Source organism: Macaca mulatta, chromosome 12 (assembly GCF_049350105.2).
Source record: "Macaca mulatta isolate MMU2019108-1 chromosome 12, T2T-MMU8v2.0, whole genome shotgun sequence".
Lineage (NCBI taxonomy): Eukaryota > Metazoa > Chordata > Mammalia > Primates > Cercopithecidae > Macaca > Macaca mulatta.
The window spans coordinates 17,441,591-17,465,660 of record NC_133417.1 but is presented as its reverse complement, the minus strand read 5'-3'; the positions used below and the strand labels follow the sequence as shown (position 1 = coordinate 17,465,660).

At 40.0% G+C, this 24,070-nt stretch overlaps 1 protein-coding gene across 3 annotated transcripts in view; it reads left to right on the top strand.

Annotated features, from left to right (window-relative positions):
* EPB41L5 (erythrocyte membrane protein band 4.1 like 5) overlaps nucleotides 1-24,070 on the top strand; it is a 166,574-nt gene that overhangs the window by 2,307 nt on the left and 140,197 nt on the right. For all 3 annotated transcript variants that reach the window (XM_015109912.3, XM_015109911.3, XM_015109917.3), the window contains exon 2: nucleotides 3,555-3,742. In XM_015109912.3, the coding sequence (XP_014965398.2) occupies nucleotides 3,563-3,742 (180 nt within the window). In that variant the 5' untranslated portion in view covers nucleotides 3,555-3,562. The remainder of the gene's footprint in view (nucleotides 1-3,554; nucleotides 3,743-24,070) is intronic.

Here is a 24,070-nt window from a genome sequence, read left to right as displayed (position 1 = left end):
TGGTGCCTCATGCCTGTAATCCCAGCACTTTGGGAGGTTGAGGTGGGAGGATTCCCTGAGGCCAGGAGTTTGAGACAAACCTGGCTAAGTAGCAGTACCCTGTCTCTACAAAAAATAGCTTAAAAAACCATTAGCTGGGTGGGGTGGTATGTGCTTGTAGCCCTAGGTGGGAGAATCCCTTGAGCATGGTAGATGAAGGCCCTGGTGAGCCTTGGATGCTAGAGTGAGACCGTCTCTAAAATAAATAAATAAATACATAAATAAAAATAAAACAACTGTATTGTATGCCATTGTGTGTACCATAACTTGTTTAACTGCACATTGATGAACATATTTAAAATTTTCTTAAATCAGTTATGCCCCGAAAAATCCCGTTCCTACAACTTAAAGCACAGGTGTGATTTTTTTTTTCTTTAGGTTATCCTTCCAGAAATAGAACTGTTGAGTAAGGAGTATGCATGTTAAAATTTTTAATATTGGCCCAGTGAGGTGGCTCACGCCTGTAATCCCAGCACTTTGGGAGGCTGAGGTGGGTGGATCACCTGAGGTCAGGAGTTTGAGACCAGCCTGGCCAACATGGTGAAACCCAGTATCTACTAAAAGTACAAGAATTAGCCGGGCGTGGTAGCTGGTGCCTGTAATCCCCGCTCCTCGGGAGGCCAAGGCAAGAGAATCGCTTGAACCTGGCAGGCAGAGGTTGCAGTGAGCCAAGATCGTGCCATTGCACTCCAACCTGGGGAACAAGAGTGAGACTGTCTCCAAAAAAAAAAAAAAAAAAAAAATTAAAAAAAAATATTAATAGCATGGGCAAATCTCCCTCCAAAAAAGGCCAATGTATGACTCACATTCTTTTTTTTTTTTTTTTTTTTTTTTTTTGAGATGGAGTCTCGCTCTGTCGCCCAGGCTGGAGTGCAGTGGCCGGATCTCAGCTCACTACAAGCTCCCCCTCCCGGGTTTACGCCATTCTCCTGCCTCAGCCTCCCGAGTAGCTCGGACTACAGGCGCCCGCCACCTCTCCCGGCTAAGTTTTCGTATTTTTTAGTAGAGACGGGGTTTCACCCTGTCAGCCAGGATGGTCTCGATCTCCTGACCTCGTGATCCGCCCGTCTCGGCCTCCCAAAGTGCTGGGATTACAGGCTTGAGCCACCGCGCCCGGCCTTCTCACATTCTTTTTAACACTATCTTGAGTCTTTAAATGACAGACGGATGGTATCTTATTTTTTTCATTTGGATTTTCTTGGATACTGTTAAAGGTGTTCGTTTTTATGAACATCTTTCAAATTATCTTTTAGGAGTTTTTCATATCAGGCTCTTTTTTTGATACAGCATCTCACTCTCAGGTTGGAGTGCAGTGGTGGGATATCATAAAATGTTTCTTGGGAGATATTGGTGGAGTTAAAAGGAATATGTAGGGATTCTGTGACACAGGATTTTAGAAAGCTGGGATAACAAGTACTGTCTTAGGCAGCTGAAATGAGACTGGATAGCAAATTCCAAAGGGAGAAATATCTGGAGAGAGAGTGGGATCAGGTATTATTATATATGAGTGTTTGGCACACTGGAAAGTTACCTAACTAAAATTTTAGTTATCTCCTTGGGATTAGTTTACCTAATTACACAAGAGTATACTTGTATAAAATGTGTAGGTTAATCTTCGGTGTATAGACATTTTAATATGGTAGTATCTTAAAAATTGGATTTTATCAGGTTTATAAATAAATCTAGTTGAAAAAGTCATTTAATCTGAAGGCTTCTCTTGAAAAACAGCATTCTTCTGAATTCTTCTGCTCCCTCTCCCAAGGCAATCATTTTCACATTTTAAATCAAATGCTCTTACTGCTAGTTCTTGATTTTTTAATTTTAGTGATGACCTGTTGGCTTGCTGTTACGCATGATGAGGAATTAACTCTTTTCGTATCTGTATCCCCTACCTCTTATTATGTACCTCCTCTCTGTTGTAGTTAGTTATTGTTTGCTCAATATTTAGTGTTTGACATTTAAATCATTAGCAGCTGAGTCATCTAGTGTATTGTGATTTACTTTTCCTTTTCTGCACAGCTTCTTGTTTCGTTTGGAATTAATAGCCTTTTTGGCTTATTTGGTGGCTTATGTGTACTTAAACTCTCTTTGTTGTGCAAATGAAACGCATTAGGATAGCAAAGTGACTTTGATTTTGTGTTTCCATTTAGTGTGCTATGTTTTAAAACCCGTTTTAACTGTTTTGATTAACATTAATGTTCTTTATAGAGATAAGGAAAAAAGTAGCGTTAAAGTACTTTGACATTAAAAAGATTTATGTTAAGTAGTTATTTAAAATCTGTATGTAATAGAATATTTGACAAAACTTATGAAATTTGAATTATATTTGTATTTTAGCTGAAATAGGTGATTGTTTTTATATTTTTGTTATGAATGCTCAGAAAAGAAATGGAACTTCTCAGGACTTTTTTTTTTTTTTTGAGACAGTCTCGCTCTGCCACCCAGGCTGGAGTGCAGTTGGCGTGATCTCAGCTCACTGCAAGCTCCGCCTCCTGGATTCAGGAGAATGGCTGAGCCATTCTCCTACCTCAGCCTCCCGTGTAGCTGGGACTATAGGCGCCCACCACTGCGCCCGGCTAATTTTTTGTATTTTTAGTAGAGATGGGGTTTTCCCGTGTTAGCCAGGATGGTCTCTATCTCCTGACCTCGTGATCCACCCGGCTTGGCCTCCCAAAGTGCTGGGATTACAGACGTGAGCCATCACACCCAACCACTTCTCAAGATTTTTATGATCATCAAAGGATACCTGAGTATATCTTAGGATATACAAGATGTTGTACATATAATTTACCTTTTTAGAAGACCTGATGAACTTCATGAGTGTTTGCCTTCTCCTGCCAAATCAGTTCCTGATAAAATGGTCCAGTAAATTTAGAAAGCTCCAAACAAACCGTGGCTATGTCTTATACATACAAGTCTTTTAAAACTTTGAATTAAAGTAACCAGATTTTTAAATTAACTTTTTAATTGACAAAAATTGTGTATATTTATCATGTATAATATCTCTTGAAATATTTATTAAAAGTAGCCAGTTTTAATGATTTTTTTCAGATTTACTTGACCAGGAGACCTTTTTATTTTTTGTTTTATTTACTGATTTTTTGAGACAGGGTCTTGCTCTGTTGCCCGAGCTAGAATGCAGTGGTGCAATCCCAGCTCACTGCAGCTTTCACTGCCTGGGGTCAAGTCATCCTTCTGCCTCATAGCCCCTCAAGTAGCTGGGACCACAGGTATGCACCACCACACTTGGGTAATTTTAGTTTTAGTAGTGATTAGGTCTCACTGTGTTGCCCAGGCTGGTCTTGAACTCCTGGACTCTAGTAGTCCTGCTGCCTGGGCCTCCCAAAACGTTGGGATTGCAGGCGTGAGTCACTGCACCCAGCCCAGGAGGCCTTTTTAGTAGCATTTCTACTAATTTGCACAGGACTTGACTAAATAATGCCATTTGACTGACTGCAAGTTGTGGAGAATCTCATTTTTTTGCTGATGCCATCTTTTTCTCTCTGCTTTTATAGTGACAAAAATGCTGAGTTTCTTCCGTAGAACACTGGGGCGTCGGTCTATGCGTAAACATGCGGAAAAGGAACGACTCCGAGAAGCACAGCGCGCAGCCACACATATTCCTGCAGCTGGAGATTCTAAGTCCATCATCACGTGTCGGGTGTCCCTTCTGGATGGTACTGATGTTAGTGTGGACTTGCCAGTAAGTAGGTCTTGCCGAACTCCAAATTCTGTTTGCGATTACTGTCTTTGTTTGTTTGTTTAAAAGCTTTGTATTGATAACTTCTGGATCGTAATCGGTAAAGGTACTATGGGTTAATATAGTTCAGGCACTGTAACATTCGGGTACACGGATCAGATAACTGTAGACCAAAAGTACTTGGATTGATGGTATTTCTCTTTGGAATTAGTGGCAATTACCTGAAGCATTTAGATGATAGAGCAGTTATTGGCATGAGTCCGTTTTGTGTGTGTTTATGTGTGTTCTTTGTGATGGCAGCACGTAATGTAGTCTAGTGGATTTCTCACAATCCTTGTTGAACAATTATTAAAACATTGTGACTCTTTGAGAATAACAACACTTCCATGTGTACTGTAAGACTTTTAGTTTTCTGTGCACTTCTGTATTTTTTAAAACTCTCCTTACTTTCTTCAAAATAAGTATTTCCCCACAATTTGGTTTACTTGCAGACATTAATTAGGTGAAGTGAGAAAAAGGACTTTCTTCATACCCCTCAGCTCTGACTGTCTTTCTCTTTGCTCCCGAAGTATTTTGCATTGTAGGTTTTTCTTACATTGTAGCCTTTATCTCAAGACAGCCTGTTGTAATTATATTTGCATTTTGGATAGGTGTTTTTTTTTTTTTTTTTTTGCAGAAATGCATAATCATAACTCCGTGTGAAACAATCCGACATGTTTGAAAGGGGTTAGCTTATTTTTTTACAGACCTTTTTGGGTGGAGGAGGGGAAGAAAAGGTTACCTTTTTGGTTTTGGGCAGTTGAATATTTTTCTGAGCTGCTTACTAATACCAAGTATCTTTCTCATGTCTTTGTTCTGCATTTAAAGACTTACCGTAAATTATGTCATTTGATGTGAGCTTTGTAGGATGTTCCTTGATGTCTTTCCTCCCGACAAACTTTTTAGTACACCTTCATTTACCCAAAATTCAATTAAAAAAGTCTCTTTGGGGCCGGGCGCGGTGGCTCAAGCCTGTAATCCCAGCACTTTGGGAGGCCAAGACGGGCGGATCACGAGGTCGGGAGATCGAGACCATCCTGGCTAACATGGTGAAACCCCGTCTCTACTAAAAATACAAAAAAACCAGCCGGGTGAGGTGGCGGGCGCCTGTAGTCCCAGGTACTCGGGAGGCTGAGGCAGGAGAATGGTGTGAACTCAGGAGGCAGAGCTTGCAGTGAGCCGAGATCGCGCCACTGCACTCCAGCCTGGGCGACAGAGCGAGACTCCGTCTCAAAAAAAAAAAAAAAAAAAGTCTCTTTGGGCAAAATGATCTACATGCTGCTGTAATACATAATTGAATAAGCTCAGGAAGGCCTTAAACTCACCAACTGAGAGTATAAGGAATTGGAGAGTTTAAATGGATGTTCTGATTATCTTAATAATTTGGAATGTATTAGATATGTACATTATACATTTAAAAATGTTAAAGTATAAAATTAAAGAGTCAGGATTTCTTGAAGTGTTTTGAAGTCATCATTACGTGTACTTGTTATCTTTGTCGATAAGAATGTATATTTTTAGGGTTTTTGATTCTGGACAACTTGAAAGCATCTGAATTTTCTTCCTGTAAGTACTTCTTGAGGGTTTATCAGACATTCCAACATGAGCTATTTTGTGAGGATAGTTTTCGTACTCATTTCTTATTTGATAAGAATCTTAAGAGTTTTGTGTACTATTTCATTAAAATATCATTAAATATGTGGTGAAAAGCCTGAGATTGCTGTGTAAGAGACTGGAAAGAAGTTTCTTATTACCTAATGTTTGAAGTATGAAGTCTCAGGGTTGTTGATGGATAAGCTGATAGTAGGAGAGTAGAATTTGTAAAAAAACAAAACAAAACAAAACAAAACTTTTTAAAAAGGCAGTGCAATATGGAGGAGAAACAACACTAGTTTTTAAAGTAGTGAAACAAATGGCTAGTTACTGATCTGGAATGGTTTCCTAAACTTTGTATGCTTAGCTGGGTGTATGTGATGCTTGATCAAGTATATAAGCTAACTGGTCTGTCATGGGGACAGTTGTAGTGAAACAGCTGGAGTTATAGATTGGACGTTTTGCGAAACAAGAACAGTTATCGGCAGGTGCAGTGGTTTATGCATGTAATCCCAGCACTTTGGGAGGCTGAGGCAGTCAGACCCCTTGAGGCCAGGAGTTCAAGATCAGCCTGGCCAACATGGTGAAACCCCATCTCTACTAAAAACACAAAAATTAACCGGGTGTGGTGGCATGCATCTGTAGTCCCAGCTACTCAGGAGGCTGAGGCAGGAGAATCACTTGAACCTGGGAGGTGGAGATTGCAGTGAGCTGAGATCGCACCACTGCACTCCAGCCTGGGTGACAGAGCAAGACTCCATCTCAAAAAAAAAAAAAAAAAAAAAAATTGGGCCGGCCAGTGGCTCACGCTGGTAATCCCAGCACTTTGGGAGGCCAAGGCGGGTGGATCACAAGGTCAGGAGTTTGAGACCAGCCTGGCCAACATAGTGAAACCCCGTCTCTACTAAAAATACAGAATAACTGGGCGTAGTGGCGGGTGCCTGTAATCCCAGCTACTTGGGAGGTTGAGGCAGGAGAATTGCTTGAACCCGGGAGGCAGAGGTTGCAGTGAGCCGAATTCGCACCACTGCACTCCAGCCTGGGCAACAGTGCAAGACTCCGTCTCAAAAAAAAGGAACAACTGTCTTTCCAGTTCTGTAGGTGAAATCATACTTACTAACCTAACTCTAGGTACATGCATGGATATAAAGCGGTCATTGGCCTGTTTTACTAAGTTGTCGCTAAAGGAAAAAATAGGCCAGAAGAATAATAATTTCTAAAAAAGAAAAAATGATTTCCCCTTTTTAGATTTATTTTCTCAATCAGTCTGCTGTGATTCTGGAAGAAGATTTAGAATTGATTTTAGAAATTGGATGAAGCACATACTCATTTCCCATTAGGATAAGGGTCACTAGTGATTATAGCTAACCATCTAAAAAAAAAAAAAATTTAAATAGAGTGAGAAGGCCTTTCATTGAATGACAAAGTTATCAAGTAGAAATTTCTATCTAATTTTTAAGCTTTTTCTTTGAAAATACTACAGTAAACTTGTTTAAGAGCTTAGTATTAGTAAATCACTTATAACGTAAAATCCTTCTAAGTTTTAAATTAGGAAATGTTTGGCCAATTAACCAATAGATAATTTTTTTCCTTTTTTTAAAATTATATTTTAAGTTCTGGGATACATGTGCAGAATGTGCAGGTTTGTTACATAGGTATACACGTGCCATGGTGGTTTGCTGCACTCATCAACCCGTCATCTACATTAGGTATTTCTCCTAATGCTATCCCTCCCCTAACCCCCTAACCCCCGACAGGCCTCAGTGCATGATGTTCCCCTCCCTGTGTCTGTGTGTTCCCATTGTTCAACTCCCACTTATGAGTGAGAACACGTGGTGTTTGGTTTTCTGTTCCTGTGTTAGTTTGCTGAGAATGATGGTTTCCAGCTTCATCTATGTCCCTGAAAAGGACGTGAACTCATCCTTTTTATGGCTGCATAGTATTCCATGGGATTTATGTGCCACATTTTTATCCAGTCTATTATTGATGGGCATTTGGGTTGGTTCCAAGTCTTTGCTATTGTGAATAGTGCTGCAGTAAACATACGTTGTGCATGTGTCTTTACAGTAGAATGATTTATAATTCTTTGGGATATACACCCAGTAATGGGATTGCTGGGTCAAAAGATATTCTGGTTCTAGATCCTTGAGGAATCGCCACACTGTCTTCCACAATGGTTGAACTAATTTACACTCCCACCAACAGGGTAAAAGCATTCCTATTTCTCCACATCCTCTCCAGTGTCTGTTGTTTCCTGACTTTTTTTATTGATGGCCATTCTAAGTGACGTGACATGGTATCTGATTGTGGTTTTGATTTGCTTTTCTCTAATGACCAGTGATGATGAGCCTTTTTTCATATGTTTGTTGGCTACATAAATGCTTTCTTTTGAGAAGTGTCTGTTCATATGCTTCACCCACTTTTTGGTGGAGTTGTTTGTTTTTTTCTTGTAAATTTAAGTTCCTTGTAGATTCTGGATATTAGCCCTTTGTCAGATGGATAGATTGCAAAATCTTTCTCCCATTCTGTAGGTTGCCTGTTCACTCTGATGATATTTTCTTTTGCTGTGCAGAAGCTCTTTAGTTTAATTAGATCCCATTTGTCAGTTTTGGCTTTTGTGGCCATTGCTTTTGGTGTTTTAGTCATGAAGTCTTTGCCCATGCCTATGTCCTGAATGGTATTGCCTAAGTTTTCTTCTAGGGTTTTTATGGTTTTAGGTTTTACGTTTAAGTCTTTAATCCATCTTGAGTTAATTTTTGTATAAGATGTTAAGGAGGGGGGTCCAGTTTTAGTTTTCTGCATATGACTAGCCAGTTTTCCCAATACCATTCATTAAATAGGGAATCCTTTCCCCATTGCTTGTTTTTGTCAGGCTTGTCAAAGATCAGATGGTTGTAGATCTGTGGCATTATTTCTGGGGCCTCTGTTCTTTTCCATTGGTCTGTATATCTGTTTTGGTACCAGTACCATGCTGTTTTGGTTACTGTAGCCTTGTAGTATAGTTTGAAGTTAGGTAGTGTGATGCCTCCAGCTTTGTTCTTTTGCTTAGGATTGTCTTGGCTATATGGGCTCTTTTTTGGTTCCATATGAAATTTAAAGTAGTTTTTTCTAATTCTGTGAAGAAAGTCAGTGGTAGTTTGATGGGGATAGCATTGAATATATAAATTACTGTGGGCAATATTGCCATTTTCACGATATTGATTATTCCTATCCATGAGCATGGAATGTTTTAACATTTGTTTGTGTCCTCTCTTATTTCCTTGAGCAGTGGTTTGTAGTTCTCCTTGAAGAGGTCCTTCATATCTCTTGTGAGTTGTAATCATGTCATCTGCAAACAGAGACAATTTTACTTCCTCTATTCCTATTTGAATATCCTTTATTTCTTTCTCTTGCCCATTGCCCTGGCCAGAACTTCCAATACTATGTTGAATAGGAGTGGTGAGAGAGGGCATCCTTGTCTGGTGCCAGTTTTCAAAGGGAATGCTTCCAGTTTTTGCCCATCCAGTATAATATTGGCTGTGGGTTTGTCATAAAAAGCTCTTAAATTATTTTGAGATACGTTCCATCAATACCTAGTTTATTGTTTTCAGCATGAAGGCGTGTTGAATTTTGTCGAAGGCCTTTTCTGCATCTGTTAAGATAATCATGTAGTTTTGTTTTGTTTTTTGTTTTTTTGAGACGGAGTCTTGCTCTGTCACCCAGGCTGGAGTGCAGTGGCGCAATCCTAGCTCACCACAAGCTCCACCTCCTGGGTTCACGCCATTCTCCTGCCTCAGCCTCCTGAGTAGCTGGGACTACAGGCGCCTGCCACCACACCCGGCTAATTTTGTTTTTGTATTTTTAGTAGAGATGGGGTTTCACTGTGTTAGCCAGGATGGTCTCAATCTCCTGACCTCGTGATTTGCCTGCCTCGGCCACCCAAAGTGCTGGGATTACAGGCGTGAGCCACCGCACCCAGCCAATCATATGGTTTTTGTCATTGATTCGGTTTAGGTGATGGATTACGTTTATGGATTTGCGTATGTTGAACCAGCCTTGCATCCCAGGTATGAGGCCGACTTGATCATGGTGGATGAGGTTTTTGATGTGCTGCTGGATCAGTTTGCCAGTATTTTATTGAGGATTTTTGCATTGATGTTCATCAGGGATATTGGCCTGAAATTTTCTTTTTTTGTTGTATCTCTGCCCAGTTTTGGTATCAGGATAATGCTGGCCTTATAAAATGAGTTAGGGAGGTGTCCCTCCTTTTCTGTTATTTGGAATAGCTTCAGAAGGAATGGTACCAGCTCCTCTTTGTACCTCTGGTAGAATTCGGCTGTAAATCCATCTGGTCCTGGGGTTTTTTTGATTGGTAGGCAATTAATTGCTGCCTCGATTTCAGAACTTGTTGTTGGTCTATTCAGGGATTTGACTTCTTCCTGGTTTTGTCTTGGGAGGATGTATGTGTTCAGGAATTTATCCATTTCTTCTAGATTTTGTAGTTGATTTGCGTAGAGGTGTTCATAGTATTCTCTGATGGTAGTTTCTGTTTCTGTGGGATCCGTGGTGAAATTCTGTTTATTATTTTTCATTGTGTCTATTTGATTCTTTTTGTTTTCTATTTGATTCTTTCCATTTGCTTGGTAAATGTTCCTTCATCCCTTTATTTTGAACCTGTGTGTGTCTTTGCAGGTGAGATGGTTCTCCTGAATACAGCACACTGATGGGTCTTGACTCTATCCAGTTTGCCAGTCTGTGTCTTTTAATTGGGGTGTTTAGCCCATTTACCTTTAAGGGTAATAGATAACAATTTTTATATCCTATTTTACTGATATAGATGCTAAAGGCTTTAAATTATATAAGACCGTGTATAGTTATACTTTTAAATACATGAAAACCATCCCATGTTCTTGAATTTGAAGACTTAAGGTTGGTAGGATGGCAGTACACCTCACATTGATTTATACATTCAGTGCAGTCCCCGTGAGAATTCCAGCTGACCTGGTTGTAGAAATTTACAAGCTGATTCTAAAATTCTTAAGATATTGTAAGGAACTCTTAATAGCTAGAACAATATTGAAAAACAATAATTAGGAGGACACATACTTCCAATTCTAAGACTGACTACAAAGCAACAGTAAGTTGGTGTGCTACTGGCACAAGGATAGACACATAGGTCTGTGGAACAGAATAGAGAACCCAGGAATAAACCCATACAGTCATGGGTCAGGTGATTTTTGACAAAGATGCCAAGACCATTTAATGGGGGAAAGAACAGTCTTTTTAACAAATGGTACTTGGGGAGGTGGGATTGCCATATGCCAAAGAATGAAGTTGGGCTCTCACTGTGTATACAAAAATTAACTCAGAATAAAGACCTAAAAGTATCAGCTAAAACTATAAATCCTTAGAAAAAAATAGGCGTAATTTTTGGTGTTTTTCATTGATATATCATAGTTGTACATACTTTGGGAGTACATAGTGCTATTTTGATACATGTATATAGTGTATAAATGATCAAGTCAGGGTACATGAGATATCCATCACCTCAGACATTTAGGAGTGAATCTTTAGATCTTGGATTTGGCACCACTTTCTTTTTTTTTTCTGATACGGAGTCTTGCTCTTTTGCCCAGGCTGGGATGCAATGACGCAATCTCAGCTTACTGCAGTCTGCCTCCTGGGTTCAAACAAGTCTCCTGCCTCAGCCTCCTGAGTAGCTGGGATTACAGGTGCCTGCCACCACACCTGGCTAATTTTTTGTATTTTTAGTAGAGATGGGGTTTCACCATGTTTGCCAGGCTAGTCTTGAACTCCTAACCTCAAGTGATCCGCCCGCCTTGGCTTCCCAAAGTGTTTGGATTACAGGCGTGAGCCACTGCGCCCAGCCTGGCACCACTTTCTTATATATGACCTAAAAAGCATGAGCAACTGAAGAAAAAGTAAATAAATTGGACTTCATCAAAATGAAAACTTTTTCATTTAGCCTTCAAAGGAGACCATCAAATAAGCTACAAGACTGTCACACAGAATAAGAGGAAAATATTTGCAAATTACATATCTGATAAGGAATTTGTATCTAGGGTATATAAAGAACACCCAATTTAAAAATTGGCAAAGGATCTCAATAAACATTTCTCCAAATAGGCTATATAAATGGCCAGCAAGCACATGAAAAGAAGCTCAACATCATAAGTCATCATAGAAATGCAAAATAAAACCACAGTGAGATACAGCTTTCTAGCTACTAAGAAGGCTGAAATAAATTCATATAGTATTGAATGTTGGTGGGGATATGGACACATCAGCACTCTCAGACACTGCTGGTGGGAATGTCAGATGGCACAGCTGCTTTGAATAACAGTATGGCAGTTACTCAGATATTACCACATGACACAACAGTTACATTCCTAGGTGTATCTCCAAGAGAATGGAAAACATGTTGCACAAAAGCTTGTAATGGATGTTCATATCAACATTATTCATAATAGTTAAAAAGGAGAAACAACCTGGATGCTCATCAATACGTAAATGGATAAATAAAATGTGTAATATCCATATAAGGGGATGTTATTTAGCCATAAAGGAAATGAAGTGTACCGCTAAAACATAGATGAATTTTGAAAACATTGTTCTGTTAAAAGAAGCCAGTGGCAAAAGACCATGTGATCCCATTCATGTGAAATTCCAGAATAGGGAAATCTGTAAGGGAAAGAAAATAGATTGTGCTTGCTTAGGGCAGCCTGAGTGAGTGGGAACTGACAGGGTGGTAGGGGTTGACAGCTACAGTGTATGGACTTTCTTTTTTTTAGGGATGGTATCTTGCTCCGTTGCCCAGGCTGGATTTGAACTCTTAGGCTCAAGTGATGCACCACTCACCTCAGCCCCCTAAGTAGCTGGGACTACAGGCACATACCACTGTGCCTGGCTTAGGGTTTCTTTTTGAGGTGATGAAAAGGTTCTAAAATTGGTTTTTGTGATGGTTGTATATATCTGTGAATATACTAAAATCCGTTGCACTGTTTACTTTTAATGGGTGAAGGTATGTGAGTTATAGCTCAATGAAGCTATGTTTTTTTAATTAAAAAAAATTTTTTTTCTTATTTTTGGAGATAAAGTTTCGCTCTTGTTGCCCAGGCTAGAGTGCAGTGGCGTGATCTCAGCTCACTGCAACCTCCGCCTCCTGGGTTCAAGCAATTCTACTGCCTCAGCCTCCCGAGTCACTGGAATTACAGGCGCCCACCACCACACCCAGCTAATTTTTGTTATTTTTAGTAGAGAAGGGGTTTCACTATGTTGGCCAGGCTGGTTCTGAACTCCTGCCCTCAGGTGATCCACCTGCCTCGGCCTCCCAAAGTGCTGGGATTACAGGCGTGAGCCACCACACCTGGCCAGAAGTTATTTTTTTTAAAAGAATGCTTTGATTTTTGCGTATTTGTATTTTATTCCACTTAAGATTTTTTAGTAGTAAGAAACATGACTAGGCATGGTGGTTCATGCCTGTAATCCCAGCACTTTGAGAAGCCAGGGTGGGAAGCTAGCTTGAGTCCAGGAGTTTGACTAGTCTGGGCAACACAGGGATACCCCGTTTCAACAGAAAATAAAAGAAATTAGCCAGGTGTCATGCTGGACACTTGTGGCCCCAACTATTCAGAAGGCTGGACGTGAGAGGATTGCTTGAGCCCAGGAAGTAGAGGCTGCAGTGGACTATGATCATGCCACCGCACTCCCATGTGGGCAACAGAGATAAAAAGCAACAAAAGAAAGATATATAGGTTTAACTTAGACATGATATGCTTGATTTGTTACAGAAGAAAAAATCATGCCTGGAGACTGCTGTAGTAATGTAGGTACAAGACAATGAGGCTACAGACTTCCAGTGACAGTGAGGCTGCATAGGAAAGAGTGCCTGCTTAGTATATGGATATGGTTGGTGATGGGGGGAGTGAAGACTACTGTTTAGTACTTGGATATAGTGCGGGGAGGGAATAAAGATGAGTAAAATACAGTTCTAACTCTGATGGGAGTGGGGTGTATCAATTATGTCAGATCATGAGAAGATAGTCTGCTGTCATGAAGAGAGAAAAAGGATGGAAGTGAAGCAAAGAGTTTTGGTGGGATGGTGTGTTTGAAAGCCAGATTTTAGAGGGCTAAAGGAATTATTGGAGACAGTCGTATTTTTTGGACCTCTTATAGTCCCTTGCAAATAGTAGGTGCTTAATATTGATTAGTTTGTGGAAGTACGTGAAGGGAAGACGCAGGATTGCTACGAGATTTGGCAATAGATGGAAAGAAGCAGATAGCACGGCAGCTGGAGAATGGCTGGTTAGGGCAGATTTTAGTTTCTTTAAATGAGTAGGAAAAATGTTCCTCAGTAATTGCATTTGTTGTTGTAGTTGTTGGTTTTGAGATGGAGTCTCACTCTGTTGCTGAGGTTGGAGTGCAGTGACGTGATCTTGGCTCACTGCAACGTCTGCCTCCCCAGTTCAAGCAATTCTCCTGCCTCAGCCTTTCAAGTAGCTGGGATTACAGGTGCCCACCACTATGCCCAGCTAATTTTTGTATTTTTAGTAAAGAGTTTTAGTATTGTATATACAATATACACATTTTGTATTTTATATATACAATATACAAATTTTGTATTTTGCATATCGGTCAGGCTGGTTTTGAGCTCCTGACCTGAAGTAATTCACCTGCCTCCACCTCCCAAAGTGCTGGGATTATAGGTAATTGGTTTTATATACATAGGTAGAGATGGGAGGAAGAACATTCTAGGAGAGATACCTTCTGCTGAGAAAGATGGAAAGCTGATGAAAAGATAATACTGAAACCGCCCACCTGTTGTTGTTTTTGAGTTTTTTTTCTTCAATTTAGACTAAATCCTAAATTTTTTGTGGACTGTAAGTCCCCACACTAATGCTTTCAAATTTTTAATTTTAAAACTGGAAATTGTACTCCTTATCCTAAAATTCATTATTTAACTTATAGTATACTGTCTGTTTAAATGCTGTACTAAAACTATAGATAAAAATACTACCACCTACATCACACGCCGGGTCCTATTGTAGGGAGGGGTGAGGGATATCATTAGGAGATATACCTAATGTAAATGACGAGTTAATGGGTGCAGCATACCAACATGGCATATGTATACATATGTAACAAGCCTGCACATTGTGCACATGTACCTTGAACTTAAAGTATAATAATAATAAAAAAATACTACCGCCTTTGACGTGCAAGCCTTGGAATCCCAGCCCTGCCTGCATGAGTACACTCAGCTGCAAAGCGGTTCCGCTTCTCTCGCCTTAGAGTCAGCTCCTGTTCCCACGACGCCCCCTGTCAGCAGGAAGAAGCCAGAGTGATTGACGGCTTTTTCCAGTCTTCGTAGCCCACACCTTGAGAATAAGGTGCTAAGAAACACAAAGGGAGGGATTGAAACCGCCTTGGCAAAATTATGACTGAGGAAATGATGACAGTGAAAAAAATCAGACCTAACTGACTCCATCTTGCTTCTAACGTTTAAGCTGTCCTTGTTCATTCTTGTGCATAGGCCTAACTAACTTTCAGTTCAGTTCATGGAATTCAGTTCATGGTTTGACTATGAAACAAAATTGATAATAACTATTTCCCGAAAAGACCCACTTCTTGCCTGGGAACCAGCATGGCTTTGCAGGACTAACAAATTAGCTACAAGATTAGAAATTACAGTTTAGGGGTCATGCAGCCTTTGGCTCCAAGAGTCTGAACCTCCCCAAATTGCTCCTGAGGATAACATCACTATTGTAAAACCTAAGATCCGTACTTGAGATATTTTGCAGAACCTGCATTGGATGGATCAGCTGACACCACCCAGATCGGTAATCTGGCTCAACCAGTTCTGCTATCCCATCCAGGAGCAGTAGACAGCAAGAAAAACTCACTTTGACCCCTATGATTCCATCTTCAACCTGACCAGTCAGCATTCCCCACTTCCCAAGCCCCGACCTGCCAAATTATCTTTATTTTATTTTATTGAGGCAGAGTCTGGCTCTGTTGTCCAGGCTGGAGTGCAGTGGTGTGATCTCGGCTCACTACAACTCCTGCCTCCCGGATTCAAGTGATTCTCCTGCCTTAGCCTCCCGAGTAGCTAGGATTACAGGTGCATGCCACTATGCCTGGCTAATTTTTGTGTTTTTACTAGAGATGAGGTCTCACCATGTTGGCCAGGCTGGTCTCGAACTTTTGACCTCAGGTGATCTGCCTGCCTCAGCCTCCCAGAGTGCTGGGATTACAGGCGTGAGGCACTGTGCCTGACCTCAAATTATGTTTATTTCATTTATTTATTTATTTATTTATTTAGAGATGGAGTTTCACTCTCATTGCCAAGGCTGGAGTGCAGTGGTGTGATCTCGGCTCACTGCAACCTGCGCCTCCCAGGTTCACATGATTCTCCTGCCTCAGCCTTCTGAGTAGCTGGGATTACAGGTGTCTGCCACCATACCCAGCTAATTTTTAGTAGACACAGGGTTTCACTATGTTGGTCAGGCTGGTCTCAAACTCCTGACCTCAGCTGATCCACCCGCCTTGGCCTCCCAAAGTGCTGGGATTGGAGATGTGAGCCACGGCGCCCGGCCCCAGCCCCAGCCCCAGCCCCAGCCCCAGCCCCAGCCCCAAATTATCATTAAAAGCTCTGATCCCCTAATGCTCAGGCTGATTTCAGTAACAATAAAACTCCGGTCTCCTGCACAACCAGCTCTGCTTGAATTACTCTTTATCCATTGCAATTCCCCTGTCTTGATAAATTAGTTCTGTCTAGGCAGTGGGCAAGGTGAACCCACTGGGTGGTTACAATACCTTGGTGAACTTAATCATTGCAAAGAGGAGGTGAAGTGAGGGCTGGGTCTGAAAGAGGTGGTGACCTGAAATAAATTTGTTAGGTGGGGATAAAGAACCTAAGTAGCAGGTACTGGTGTAGATACAGGTGACTAATGAATTTGTAGTGGGCCAGAGCTTTGTGGGTCTGTTTTCACTTTCCTGTTTCCAGTTTGTTCATTTTCAATAGCTACAAGGTGAGAAAAACATTTTCTTTTTAATTTACGAAAATAAACAAGACATTGACCCTGTAATCAAGATCTCACATCCATATTCTACACACTCTGACCATACTGGACCTTCTTACTCTTGCCTAAACATGATAGACCCATTACAAGTCTATGCCTTTGCATAGGCTTTCTACTAATTAGAATTTTAGATACAAGATAGTACAGAGGAAGGAGGATTTATTCTCTATGGGATTATTGAAAGGCAACACTGATGTACTGATTCTTGCGAAGCCAGAATCAAGAGTTCATTAGAAGGGCCCGGTGTGGTAACTCATATCTGTTATCCCAGCACCTTGGGAGGTTGTGGTGGGAGGATTGCTTGAGGCCAGGAGTTTGAGACCAGCCTGGCCAATGTAGCCAGACCTCCATCTCTACCCAAAAAAAATTTTTAAGTTTATTAGAGGCATAAAGGACATTCTAAGCAGAAAGAAATGCATTTTGTAAGAGTTCAGAGGCATGACTTATTGGGGAGATTATAAGCAGATAAAAATGCTGAAATAGGCCAGGCGTGGTGGCTCACGCCTGTAATCCCAGCACTTTGGGAGGCTGAGGTGGGTTGATCATGAGGTCAGGAGTTCCAGACCAGCCTGGCCAACATGATGAAACTCAGTCTCTACTAAAAATACAAAAATTAGCCCGGCCTAGGGAGGCTGAGGCAGGAGAATGGCGTAAACTCAGGAGGCGGAGCTTGCAGTGAGCTGAGTCCGGCCACTGCACTCCAGCCTGGGCGACAGAGCAAGACTCCGTCTCAAAAAAAAAAAAAAAGAAAAAATTAGCCTGGCCTGGTGATGGGTGCCTGTAATCCCAGCTACTCAGGAGCCTGAGGCAGGAGACTCGCTTGAAACCTGAAGACGGAGGTTGCAGTGAGCTGAGACTGTGCTACTGCACTCCAACCTGCGCAACAAGAGTGAAACTTTGTCTCAAAAACAAAAGAAAGAAGCTGAAATGATAGAGGAGATAGGCCGTCATATGTAATAATAAGCAAGAACAGCTAGGAAGGACTTTTAGGAATTTTATGCCTAGAGTTTGTACATTAATCTGTAGATGATGAGGAATGATTAAAGGATTTTAAAGAACAGAGTGACATTCTGTGTGGCAGTTTTAGGCAGATCACAGTACATCGGCAGCTCCTGTCACTTTGTTTTCTGACTCTTGCCTCCAGTCTTTTCTTTCCTAAATCCTTCCTTAAACTGTCAAGATTCCAGATCTTTATTTTGTTTTTATCGAGGTTAGCAGAATTCTGTTCACATTTCCAGGCCCGGTTTTGAATACAGAATTTTCTGAAGCCTTTAATACTTGAGGCAGAATGAACAACTCACCCCTCATTTCTTTAGCATTTTGTTATACAATAGGAGTAACATTCACATTTATTGTGTTTATTTGTTTATAATTTTATTCTTAGTTAATAATTAAAGAATTTAATTCTTACCTAAGAATAAAATTCTAAGAACCTTGTGATTGCTTGAGGGCAAATATAAGCATATTCATCTGTATAAGTAACATCTAACACATAATAGGTATCTGTCCGAGAATTGAATATTACGTCAAAAATGTATTTTTCCTATAATGAAAATTTTCCTGTATGTACTGTTAAGTGCATAATGAAATTAAAAACTCTGAAAATGTAGAATGGAACAAAACCAACTGATTTAGAACACGATTTCTAAGGTTGATAGTAGCAGGTTGATAATTATTCCTCAAATCATGATTGAGTCAGGTATTCACTCACCCAGAATAATATTATCATGACCATGCTTTCCATCTTAGCAATAATAACATTTTATTTCTGGGTTAGAATCAGAAATCTTCTTGAAATCAACATACTACAGTTACTGCATTTACTTCTTATCTGTGACTTATTTTCATGAAATGGTATAGTTTTTTCTCAGGAAGGGTAGACTCAATGAAGTTTTTAAAAAATTACATGCTATCTCTAAAAGTAAGATGTTCTGAGAAATTCTTTTTTGGGATATCAGAATTTTGTTATTAGGTTGGTGCAAAAGAATTATGGGCCAGGCACAGTGGCTCATGCCTGTAATCCCAGCACTTTGGGAGGCCAAGGCAGGCAGATCACCTGAGGTCAGGAGCTCGAGACCAGCCTAGCCAACATGATGAAACCCCATCTCTGTTAAAAATACAAAATTAGCTAGGCATAGTAGCAGGCACCTGTAATCCCAGCTACTTGTGAGGCTGAGGTAAGAGAATTGCTTGAGCCCGGGGGAGGCGGAGGTTGTAGTGAGCCGAGACCACACCACTGCACTCCAGCCCAGGAGACAAGAGCGAAACTCCATCTCAAAAAAAAAAAAAAAAAAGGATTTATGGTTTTTTCAATAGTTTTTAATGGCAAAAACTGCAATTACTTTGTACCAACCTAAAATAGATATTGCATTGTTGTCCAGGTGGGATGGCTCATGCTTATAATCCCAGCACTTTGGGAAGCTGAGGTGGGAGGATTGCTTGAGCCCAGGAGTTTGAGACCAGTCTGGGTAACATCGTGTGAACTCTGTCTCTACAACAACAACAACAACAACAAAATACTAGCTAGCTGTGATGGTGCGCACCTATGGTCCCAGCTACTTGGGAGGCCAAGGTGGGAGGATTGCTTGAGTCCAAGAGGTTAAGGCTGCAGTGAGCCAGGATCCCACCACTGCACTCCAGCCTGGACAACAGAGTTGCCCTGTCTGAAAAAATAAAATCATGCATCGTTTGCTTCAGGAACCTGTAAATGTCTTGTATTCACCATTACTTGTCTTAGAACTAGCATCTCTTAAGAAGGAGTCAATGTATACCTTGAAAAGGTTTTTGTTCTGAGTAGGCAGCTGTCTAGTGGGCAGAAGTCCATTCTTTCTCTCCTTAGAACACAACTGTCATATTTCAAGAGTCTAGCAAATGATGCTTTGGCAGAATAAGGAGGAGAGTTATTTTTAAAGCAGTGCTTCCCTTTGGTCTTGAAGCAAATATAGAATGTTGATGGAATATGAAATTGATTCTAGAAATATGCCTTAGAATGAAGGTAATGGAAACATATAAGTTTGGTACCAGATAAATGAATTCAGCAGAAGACTTCTGTGGCTTTCTACTGTAGTGTAAAAATATTTTGTAGTGTAGAATAAAAATACTTGTAGTGTAGTGATTGCCATTAGCAAATTTTAGCATAATTAAATTTGTTAACTGGGCTCAGTGTGACCACACCTATAACCCAGCACTTTGGGAGACTCAGGCAGTCAAGACCAGACTGGGCAACAGGCAAAATCCTGTAAAAAAAAAAAAAAAAAAAAAAAAAATTGAGCCAGGTGTCATGGTGCACACCTGTAGTCCCAGCAACTTGGGAGGCTGAGGCAAAAGAATTCCTTAAGACCTGGAGGTCAAGGCTGTGGTGAGCCGTGCATGCCACTGCACTGTAACCTGGGTGACAGAGCAAGACCCCGTCTCAAAATCAGTCAGTCAGTCAAATTGTTAACAGTACTTACTTTGTTGTTGTTATTATAAGCATTGTTTAAAACCAGTGGTTTTCTTTTTCATTTCCAATAATGACCTTCTCCTCCTTTTTCATTGTGTTGCTAGAACAAATATGTTGATATATTCAATTGGTTTGTTTTATTATTTAAACACACACAGTTGGGAATTTTGCATTTGTTATAATTTCTGGGATTCGTTTCTCTAGATAATTACATAGTTGACTTGTGTCACTCAGTCTCTTTTCAAATCTCCCTTATTAAATGGGCCCCATGTAAACACCTTTCCGTAGTTAACTTGTTCTGTATGACCTTTATCACTAGCTAGCATAATATTTTCTTCCCTTGCTAGGATGTAAGCTTCTTCTAAAAAAAATTTTTTTTTTTGAATTTTTGTAGAGATAGGGTCTTGCTGTGTTATCCAGGCCGGTCTCAGAATGCCTGGCCTTAAGGGGTCCTCCTGCCTTGGCTTCCCAAAGTGCTGGGATTATAGGCATGAGCCACCATGCCTGGCTTTTTTTTTCTTTAATTGAATGTAAGCTGCTTGAAGGCAGGGGCTTACCTGTTTTGTTTTCCTGTGTAGTTGTTTAGAACAGTGCCTGGCACGTAGTAAGTGTTGTATTAATATTTGTTCAATAAACCAAGCTCAGTGATGAGTGCCTGTAGTCCCAGCTACTCAGGAGGCTCAGGTGGGAGGATTGCTTAAGGCCAGGAGTTTGAGGCTGTAGTGCACTGTGATGACACCTGTGAATAGCCACTGAAATCCAGCCTGGGCAATGTAGTGAGACCCCCATCTCTTAAAAAAAGTGTTGAGTAAATCAAATTAGGAATAGTATTTGAAACAAACCTTTAATTTTAAAACAAATTCATCCCTGAAGGAAGTTAGGATCATTCCCAATCACACATTTTTAATGAGGATTTTTGCCCTGTTTGGGACAAGTTATTGAAGTTAATAAGGGCTTCTGGTGTCCTCTCCTAAGATTAACCCATGAATGATCATAAAACCTAAGATAGAAAAATTAGCTCCAGGTAAGGAGTGTTGGTACTAGAGTGTGTGTGTAGTAATGGTTGCTGCAGTCTGGTTTAGGGGGCTGCTACTGTGGCTGTGGCAGGATAATTGAGGTAAAAGGCAGTTTGGATGGAGGTCTTACCCCCTGCTCCAAGTTTGTCTTGATAATTAGTATCTCTTTTAAGGGGTGTGATAGCAATAACTCAGACAGTGGGTGGAAGTGTCTTCAAGAATAAATCATAATAGCACTCCCTAAAAAGTTTTTGACCTCTAAAAATCCTTATCCCTAAAATTCCCTTACCTAAATTTCCTACCCCTCCACCAAACTCTTAGAGGGCAGTGAATTATTGTTTTAAAAAATGCCTCCTTCCCAATGCTACTTTCCTTTTTATCTGTGGACAGAGAATGAATTCTTAACCTGAGGGAGTTATTTGTTTAATGGAAAGTGATTAACTGTGATTTTCTCCTTGTTAGGGCTCTCCTCCCTAGAGTTCTTCTGTTCCCCCAGGGGTTTCTTAGTGCTAAATGGAGCTGATACTGGCTAGAGTCAGGCCTTTCTCTTGTTACACATAATCTAGAGAAAGTGACTCATGTTGCCAAATGAATATGTCCAAAATAAGGAGACAAATGAGTGCAAGCACCTCAAAAGTCAAGTAAAAGATAACAAACTGTGTGTATGTGTGTGTTTTCTTGTTTTATGTTGTTAATATCTTTATGTATATGGTAGAAGCAAAGGCAGATGGAATAAAAAGAAAAGTCTAATACATTTTCTAAAAGGTAAGGTATTAACAGCATGAAACAAGAACAAAAACTTACTTAAAAGAACCAAAGGAAAATACTAGGTATAAGAAGTATAATCTGTAGAACATATTTGATGGGATGAAATTAAGATCAATTCAGGTGAAGGAGAAATTAGTGAGTTGGAAGGTCATATTTAGGAATTCTTTCCATAGGAGGAAAGAAAGGATAGGAAGCATAAAATAAAAATTAAGAAATAAATGAAATTTAAAAGTAGGAGTTCCTTTTTCCCCTAAGATCAGGAACAAGATAAAGATATCTGCTGTTGCCATTTCTGTTCAACACAGTATTGAAACCTCTGTCCAGAACAGTTTAGCAGAAAAAAGAAATGCATCCAAATGGGAAGGGAAGAAATAAAATTATCTCTGTTTAAGATGACATCATCTTATATGTAGAAAACCAAAGATTTTGTGGAAAAAAAAAATACCTTTTGGTGCTAATAAATTAGCAATGATCTGAAAATAAAATTAAGAAAACAGTTTCATTTATGGTAGCATCTAAGAGAATAAAATGCTTAGGAATAAATTTAAGCAAGGAGCCAAAGACTTGCACTATATATAAAACACTGCAGAGAGGAATGAAAGAATACATGAATAAGTAGGAAGATATCTCACATTCAAGAATTTGGAGACTTAATCTTGTTGAGAAGACAGTACTACCCAAAGTGATCCATAGATTAAATGCAGTTCCTATCAAAATCCCAACGATGTTATTTGAAGAAATAGAAAAACCCATTCTAAAATCCATCTGGAATCTGAAGGGAACCCAAATACAGCGAAAACAATCTTGAAAATGAAGAAGAAAGTTAGGGAAATCAGGACTCACAGTTCCTGATTTATTTCGAAAGTTACTATGAAACTACAGAATCAAAAACAGTGTGGGGCTGGGTGTGATGGCTCACACCTGTAATTCCAGTGTTTTGGGAGGCCGAGGCAGGAGGATTACTTGAGACCAGGAGTTCAAGATCAGGCTGGGCAACATAGCAAGACCCCGTCTCTACAAAAGAAAAAAAAAAAAGCGGTGTAGTACTGGCAATACAGACAGACATTGACCAATGGAATAGAATAGAGAGACTAGAAACAAACCCTTGTAAATATGGTAAAATGAGTTTTTACAAGGGTGCCAAAACCAATCAGTGGAGAAAAGACAGTCTTTTCAACAAATGGTGATGAGAAAACTGGATACCCCCACAGAAAAGAAAGAAGTCAGACCTTTTCCTTATACCATATACAAAAATTAATATAAAGTTGGTTCAAAGACATAGTGAGAGAGCTAAAACTAGAAAACTCTTAGAGGAAAACAGGGAAAAAGTCTTCATGACATTAGATATGGCAGTGATTTTGTTGGATGTGATAACAAAAGCACAGGCAGCACAACAAATAAGTTGGACTTCATCAAAACGTAGAACTTTTGTGTATTAAAGGACACTGCCAAGAGAGTAAAAGGACAACCCACAGAATGTGAGAAAATGTTTGTGAATGAGATATATGATAAGAGATTAATATCCAGAATATATAAAGAACTCCTACAACTCAGCGGCAACAACAACAACAAAAACCAATTCGAAAATGGGCATAGAACTTGCACATTTCTCCAAAGAAAATATATAAATGACTAATAAGCACATTAAAATATTTTCTACATCACTAATCAGTATGGAAATTTGAGTCAGAGCCACAATGGGAGAGACTTATTCATACCCGTCAAGTGGTTATTTTTAAAAAATAAAAGAGAAAGTAACAAATGTTGGCAAGGATGTGGAGAAACTGGAATTGTTATACTCTTTTAGAGGGAATGTAAAATAGTGTTGCTGCTGCAGGAAACAGCTTGACAGTTTCTCAAAAAGTTAAACATGGCTGGGTGCAGTGGCTCACGCCTGTAATCCCAGCACTTTGGGATGCTTGAGGCCAAGAGTTCGAGCCCAGCCGGGCCAACATGGCAAAACCCTATTTCTACTAAAAATACAAAAATTAGCCTGGCATGGTTGTGCACCTTAGTCCCAGCTGCTTGGAAGGCTGAGGCATGAGAATCGCTTGAACCCTGGGGGTGGAGATTGCAGTGAGCCTTGATCACACCTTTGCACTCCAGCCTAGGTGACAGAGTGAGACTGTATCTCAGGAAAAAAAAAAAAAAAAAAAAAAATATATATATATATATATATATATATATATATATATATATATATATAAATAGTTAGATATAGAATTAGCATATGACCCAGCAATTTTACACCTAGGTGTATACCAGGAAGAGTTGAAAACAGAGACTCAAACAGATACTTACACACCAGTGTTCATGGCAGCATTATTGCAAACTGAAAAGGTGGGAAAATCCCAAATGTACATCAACACTTGAAGAAGTAAACAAAATGGTA